General features: G+C 59.3%; 1 protein-coding gene across 5 annotated transcripts in view; it reads left to right on the forward strand.

Moving 5' to 3' along the window:
- The window catches only part of LOC106781115 (ral guanine nucleotide dissociation stimulator-like), a 44,976-nt gene extending 38,281 nt beyond the window's left edge, over positions 1-6,695 (forward strand). For 3 of the 5 annotated variants that reach the window (XM_070243124.1, XM_070243125.1, XM_070243123.1), the window contains 11 exons: positions 764-957; positions 1,100-1,479; positions 2,238-2,453; positions 2,808-2,911; positions 3,414-3,483; positions 3,591-3,617; positions 4,539-4,616; positions 5,050-5,124; positions 5,678-5,710; positions 6,079-6,200; positions 6,407-6,695. In XM_070243124.1, the coding sequence (XP_070099225.1) occupies positions 764-957; positions 1,100-1,479; positions 2,238-2,453; positions 2,808-2,911; positions 3,414-3,483; positions 3,591-3,617; positions 4,539-4,616; positions 5,050-5,124; positions 5,678-5,710; positions 6,079-6,200; positions 6,407-6,443 (1,336 nt within the window). In that variant the 3' untranslated portion in view covers positions 6,444-6,695. The remainder of the gene's footprint in view (positions 1-763; positions 958-1,099; positions 1,480-2,237; positions 2,454-2,807; positions 2,912-3,413; positions 3,484-3,590; positions 3,618-4,538; positions 4,617-5,049; positions 5,125-5,677; positions 5,711-6,078; positions 6,201-6,406) is intronic. The other 2 variants (XM_070243122.1, XM_070243126.1) reach the window with 2 other exon arrangements.
- Positions 6,696-7,176: the final 481 nt, after the last annotated feature.

Below are 7,176 nucleotides of genomic sequence, written 5' to 3' on the forward strand. Positions count from 1 at the left end.
CTCACTTCTGGGCATCGTGAGTATTCATGCCCAGAGGACGTTAGATGTCACACCCTCTTGGCCTCCTCTAGATATGGACGCATGCTCTCCTAGTGAGACCACGATGACAGACTTCAAGGACCAACTAAGACCATGAGTGGTGTTGGGTCCAGAGGGAGGGCCTCCTGTGTCCACAGAAGGGGCTAGGAGACCATGGGGACTGTGGCTATGGATGGACTGGCAGACCCTGGATCTCACACCTCTTGGGGTTTCTGTGGGAGGCCTGAGGTCTGCGGTCTTCCCTACAGGAGGAAATGAATCAAAGAGACCTGTTCATGGGGTCTCAGTCCCGCCATGGGAAGCAGAGGAGAGGCTGGGCTGAGTCGGCCACTGAGAGACTCCTCGCTTCCACAGTTCCCTCTCCCTCTCCCTGCCCTCTGCACATGCACCTCTCCTAAGCACCACCACTGGGGCCCAGAACAGTAGGTGGTGAGCAGCCTGGTCACAAATCTGCCTCCAACCTCAGTCCTGATGCTCGAGCGTGGAGGATGGGGCAGGCCATGTCCAGGCCCTTTGGGAAAAGAGTGTCAGGTGGAAGACCAGACTCACACAGGCTCTCTGTTAGATTGGCTGATGACCAGGCCTTCCAGTGCAAGGACAGCCACCCAGGGATTGGAGTGGCTGGTCCACCCTCTGGGGCTCAGGCACAGAGAAGGTGCTGTGGGAACACAGTGTGGAACAGCAGGCCAGGCCTGTGACTCTCTTCACACATGCCTCTCCCCAGTGCCCTCTCTCCCATCTGGGGCCCCCGGCCTCAGGAGAACTCCCAGGATATGTGGCAGATGCTGCGCCACTCCAGGATCAACCTGACGTTGGCGTATCTCCAGGACCTCTTGCCTGGCTCGGTCCTGAAGCACCAGGCCACCCCTCTTCTCATCCAGGTGGACCTTTTCCAGGCCACTGAGTTGGAGACAGAGGGTAAGGGAGACCGTAGGCTTGGAAGACTACCCCAGTGGGTGGGTCACGACTGGGGATTCATTTAAAGACAGTGGGATCTTTCCTGTTTGGGGAAAGGCACATGGAAAGCAACTTATGTAGCTGACCCTTTCTCTTTCTCCAGCTCCTGCCCCAGCTCCAGCACTTCTGCCAGGTGCAGAGGCAGAAAAGGGGCCACATCTGGAGCTGGACGGAACTCCAGTTCTATTTCTGCCATCACTTCTAGCGCTGGAACCGGCAGCAGCGCCCTCAGCTGCTCCAGACCCCGAGCGAGTGCCATCAGCAGCCCCAGCCCAAGTGCCAGGTCCTGAACTGGACTCAACGGGACCAAGGGGTCTGCTGGGATTTCCACCTCAGGCTCCAGTAACAGCCGCAGACTCAGCTCCGGTTCCAGAGGCTTCCCACCCCTGTCGAGTGACCGGGAAGAAGCAGCCCGATGGGAAGCCTAGCCTCATGGCCTTCTCCCCAAGGGACGTGGCAGAACAGCTGACAGCCATTGACGCGGTGAGCATTCGGGCTCTCAGGGTGGGGTGGGGCAGCCCACCCCTATGCCATCAGCTGGCCCAGACCTGCTTTTCCCTGTGGCTGCTTCTGTGACCTGGGTCCCAATCCCAGCTCCACCACTTCCCAACCATGGGATCTGGGCAACTCCCCAGCCTTCGTGTTCCACCCTCACACTGTAGAGATGGGGACCAAGAGGCCCTGCTGGACAGAGGGGCTGAGCACATGGAGTGAAATAGAACACAGAGGAAGCCTGGTGGGGCTTCGCCCGAGAGGTCGGGGAGGAGAACTCACTGTGTGCAGCCAGGAACTCAGGCGGCCCAGCCATCTGCTCGGGATGCTCAGCAGCCTCAGCATTTGTGAGGCACCAGACGTGTACTTCACTAAAAGGGAGACAACCTGCCAAAGCCTGTGGGTGTAGCTGGCACAGGGGAATGTGCAGCGGAATGGGGCCTGGGACCAAGGATGCTCAGGATGCAGGGAGATGCCCCCTTGGGAGGAGCCAAGCGGAGCAGCCCTCTGGAGCTTGCAGTTTGTGGGGGTGGGCTGTGTGTAAATGCTCCTGTCCTTTCCCCACCAGTCTGGAGTCCCGGGTCCTCCTGTGCTGGGTGCTCTCAGTGGAAGAACAATGAAAGCGAGGGGCTCCCACCACGCTGAGAACACATCCTCAGCTTCCTGAGCCCCTCCTTAGACCGGTGACTCCTGCTTGGACACTCAGCTGGGCCGTGGCAGGGCTGAGTGACACTCCCCCTCCTCCCCAGGAAGTGTTCAAGAACGTCGAGCCCTCTGAGTGTCTGGGCTCCACCTGGGGCAAAAGAAACCGGCCCGGACATGAGAACGTGGCACCCACCGTCTGGGCCACAGTGGTGCAGTTCAACAGAGTAGTAAAGTGTGTCATGACGTCCTGCCTTGGGGACCCAAACGTGACGGCCCGGGGCAGGGCCAAGGTTCTGGAGCGGTGGATCGAGGTGGCCAGGGTAGGCGGGGGGAGACCCTCTCCAGAGCCGTGGAACTGCCCCTTCTCCTTGATCAGCTCTCAGGACTGAAGGCTGCACTCTAAGCCCCTGCACAGTCGCTAGGTCCTTCCTGTCAAGGGCACACTGACCTTGACTCGCATGTCCCAGTGGTGGGATGCTCACTTCCTCCCTGGCTCCTTCCTACTTTGAACGAAATTCCTCCTCCTGGAAGTGTTACTCTTTGGTCCACCTGTGCCCACCCTGGCACCCTGGCCATCTGTCCCACTCAGGAGGGGAGAGTGGAAGGGAGGGGGACTGAAGCCAGAGCAGACATGGCTCCTGCTCCCCCTCCCAGCTCCTCCTCTCCCTCCTCAGGAGTGCCGAGCCTTGAGGAACATCTCCTCCCTGCACGCAGTCCTCTCGGCTCTGCAGAGCGTGCCCATACACAGACTGAAGAAGACCTGGGGGAAGGTGTCCAGGTGGGGAGGCCTCTCCGCAGGAGGACCAGGGGGAGGAGGGAGCTCCCACGTGTCTGCCATTGCCCTCTCGTCGGCTGGAGCTTCCTGGGTGGCAGTAAGCCCTGGGCACAGGGCCTGGGTGGGTGTGCAGTGTCCCTGATCCTCACTGGCAACTTAGGCCCCCAGTTCTGCTTCAGGAATCAGGTTCCCTGGATGTCACATAGTAGGTTGAACCCAAGTGGAGATTTTCAAGTGTTTGCCATACAGCAACAGAACTCTGTGCCCAGTGGAAAACCAAACTGGTCAAAATACAGCTGCTGCATAGAAAAGGGAGTGGCAGCCCCAGGTGACCAACATGAGAGCCCCCTCTGCAGTCCCATGGTGACGTCAGTGCTCAGAGGACCCCCACGAAAATCCTCATTCGGGCAGTTTGGATTTTCCAGATTCTCATAGAGAAGGGACTTGCACTTATGCCCCCTGCCCCATTGTTCCTGAGTTTCTCCTTCCTCCTTTCCCCCCTCAGGAAGAGCTGCCGAAAATTTAAAAAGCTCTGTGATGAGGACAACTCCCTTAGCTGGGAGCTGCTCATCAAGGTAGAGTGGAGGCTGGCATGTGGAGGGAGAGGCGGGGTGTGTGGAAGGGGGACGGGGCAGGATGTGGACGGTCATTTCTCACTTGGAGTTTCTGTGTACAATTCCAGTCTTCCCTGGATGAACAGGAAGATGGGGTATGTTTGGTCCATGGGCAGGTGGGGGAGGTGTTTGTGGGGTGGGAAGCCCCGGTCATGGCAGGAAGTGGGGGTGTCTGGACTGATCCCGGAGGGGATGCTGAGCTGGCCGGTGGAGCAGGGGCTGCCTTCCATTTTGGTCCACGCTGTCAGCACTTAGATTCTTCCAGGCTGTTGCGTGCATGGGGTGGACGGGCGTATGTTTCTTCCCTGAACCAGCTCAGTGTGTCCTTAGGAAGCCAGGCCCCCACTGCTCCTTCTGTCTTCACCACTTCTCCACGAGGAGGGCACCCTGCCTGCCCTCGGGATGGGCACTGCCAGGCATTCCCCCAGGCCAGGTGGACAAATGGGCTGCCCAGCCTTGAGTCTGAATGGCTGGAGCATGACAGATGTTTGTGCATGTGTGACTCCCCACTGGCCCTACCACGGTCCCTGCTAGTCTGTCCCTGTCAGGAACACTCACCTGGGTCCTAGTCAGCAGTAACTGGTGCCCAGGTGGCTTATGGGAAGTGTCCAGGAAACTGGTGGTGCTCGGTGGATCTTTCCTGAGTGGACCTCATAGGCTTCACATGAAAGAGAAACCGAAGTGTCCTCTCAGCCCCGCCCCACCCTTTCACGCCGGGTGGGGTGAGAGCCAGAACCATGTAGACCGTCACTGACGCTGAGTCCTCAGGAGACCCTGCGAGGTAGGGGGAGTTGTCACACTTTCCAGATGAGGAGGCTGACTCAAGGAGGACAGGCGTTCGGCCCAAGGTCACACAGCAAGAGTGTTGGAGCTAGGACTGTTCTAGAATCAGAGTGTGCTGGAGGATGGAGTAGCATGGGTACCAGCTGACTTGGTTCAGACGTCCAGGGCTGAGGTCAGAGGGGCTGAGGAGAAGTGGGGTGAGGGGAGGATGGCCTCCTTGACCCTGTCCTCAGTCCTGGCAGAAGCAGCCCTCCAAGTTTGCCACCCTGCTGAGGACCCTGCAGAGAGGCCGGAAGAGGCAGCAGCAGAAGGTGAGTGCGCCTGTGGGGAGGGGCTCCAAGGTCAGAGGAGGGGACTCTGCCCTCCCAGCTGGGGGCTCCAATCCAGAGAGGGGGCCTTCCTCCTGCAGCCCTCCTCCTGTTGCCGCAGAGCCTGACACCCGCCCTTAGAAGTGACCAGGAGGAGGGCCTGGGGAGCTGCAGCAGGGTGGGTCGGGAGAGTGGCGGGGCCAAGGATTAAAGGCCCTGTGACCAGCCAAAAGCAGGCCCTGGGAGGTGACCAGGAGGAGTCTGGTGTTCTTGGAGGGTGAGGGGTGGGGATTGAGGGCCGGCTATAAAGGATTTGAGGCTGCTCCGTGTGGGGACCCTGGGCTGGGCCAGGAGGCTGAGCATGAGGAGTTTTCAGGGGAGGGTCATGGGGACACCTGAGACCAGGGCCTCATCCCATCTAATCCCAATGGCACAGGGCATCGTCCCCTTCCTGGGCACCATGCTAACTGACCTGATCATGTTGGACACTGCCATGGAGGATTACGTAAATGTGAGTGAGGCCGGGGGCCAGAAGGGGATGACCAGGTTGGGACTTGGGAAGACACAGTCCCAGTACCAAGACCTGAGTGGTCAGAATGTGGTAACTTCCTGTCATGACAGCCTCCCAGGCTCCCCTGTGGGCTGGGACAGTGTGCCCCTCTTAGGGATGAGGGAACGAAGGCTCCACCTGGAGCCCGTCCCGGGTCCCCAGGCTGGCGAAGCAGCAGAGCTGCCCGCCTGCAGAGCCGCATGGGCTTTGTTGGAGGCGAGAGAGAAGTCAGCCTCCAAGTCAGGCAGCACACTGATGGAGCTGTCCCTGCCTGCCTGAGGACTCAGCCTCCCTGTCCGTCATCAGAGGGGCTTGGGCTACAGGGTCTTTGAGTGTCGGGCCCCATGTCCTCCCTTCTCTGGAGCCCAGAGCCTGGCCTGGGTCCAAGTCCTGTTTTCTGTCAGGCTCAGCCCCCTCCTAGACCTGGAGCTGGGCACCATGAGAAGGGGTGTGCACGGGGTCTGGTCATAGCTAGGGGGCTCGTTCTGATGGACTTTTGCTGTCTGCCTTCCAGGGCAATGAGATCAACCACGAGAAAAAGAAAAAGGTGAGCAGCTGTGGCCTTCCATGTCAGGGAGGAGAGGGGCGTGGAAACCAGAGACGCCCCTGGGCGGAACTCTCCTGGGCACCACCCGCTGCATCTTACATTTATTGAGAGTGTTGGATGACAGAGAATCAGGAGACCCATCCAGTGGGGGGGGGTGGGGGCAGCGGTGGGCATCAAGCAAAACTTCCTGCGGGAGGGGCTTCTACCCATCTCTGAGAACAGGTAGGTCCTGCGTGGAATTGGAGGGAAGGAGGGTCCCATGTGAGCAAGGACCCAGGACCAGCCCCTTGCCCCACTTCTCACCCCCTGAAGACCCTGCAGCATCCCCAGCAGGCTCTGTCTGCATCCTCTCCTCCCTCTGGTGCCAGGAGCACAAAGTGATGATGGAGATCGTGCAGCTCCAGGAGGCTGCAGAGAATTACAACCTAGAGCCCCAGGAGCGATTCAGGGCCTGGTTCTGGGACATGGAGCAGCTCAGTGAGGACCAGAGGTGAGGCTGGACAGGACATGGGGAGGAACAGGTGCACTCTCCCTGCTGGCCAGTCCGGAGAGCCTGAGTCCATGACTCCCTTGTCAGCCCTGACCTGTCGCATGGCGATGGCTGGGGAAGTTGGGCTCCAGCTGCTGGGCAGATGCCGGGAAGGACACCAGGGTTGTGGATTGTGGGAGGCTGACAGGTGCCACTCTATCCTGTAGCTACAGCCTGTCCTGCCAGCTGGAGCCCCGGTGCTAGTTGGCCAGCAAATCACTCCAGGCCCAGAGAGCATGGCCATCATGAAGCTGAGGAGAGAGTGAGTGTCCCGTTGTCGTATGACCTCTTCCTTAGCAGCAGGGGCCCAGCTGGGGCACTCAGGGTGCAAGGGCCCCACCGCCTGCCACCCCTTCCTGAGGCCAATTTCCATCTCTGTAGGGGTGAGAATCACTGCTTGTAAATAGTTCATGCCAGATTTGCAGACTGTTGTATTAAAGTCCTGTTTCTCTTAGAGCCTGGGAGTGGTGGTTCTTTCACATTCTGTGCTAATTTAAACGCTGTCCAGACTCTCAGATCCCTCACTGGAGTAAGACATTTTGCAGTCATCCGATTATTGTGTGTGGGAGAGGGGGGAAGGTGCAGCCCCTCCCTGGCTGCTGAAGGAGACCCCCAAGTGCCCCTCCTCAGAGGACAGGTCCGTGTCAGCATCGTGAAGCTGGGCCAGGAGCAGAGACAGCCCCTCAGACCCCTGAGATGGGAGGACGAGGTGTTTTCTCAGGCCGAGCATCCACCACGGAAATGTGGGGGGCCCTAAAGCCACCACTTGCCAGGCCCACTCTGTGCCCCAGGAGAGGGGCTGCCCGTCCACACTCTGGAGGGAGAGGAAACATTTCCTGCGTCTCTTGTGGACGTGTCTCTGGACCCCATGTTGGGAACTTGTAGTTTTCTAGTTCAGCCACTGGAAACGCATCAGCTCTAAGTGGGGAAAACACGT

The sequence above is a fragment of the Equus caballus genome, chromosome 19 (assembly GCF_041296265.1).
Source record: "Equus caballus isolate H_3958 breed thoroughbred chromosome 19, TB-T2T, whole genome shotgun sequence".
In the NCBI taxonomy this organism is placed as follows: domain Eukaryota; kingdom Metazoa; phylum Chordata; class Mammalia; order Perissodactyla; family Equidae; genus Equus; species Equus caballus.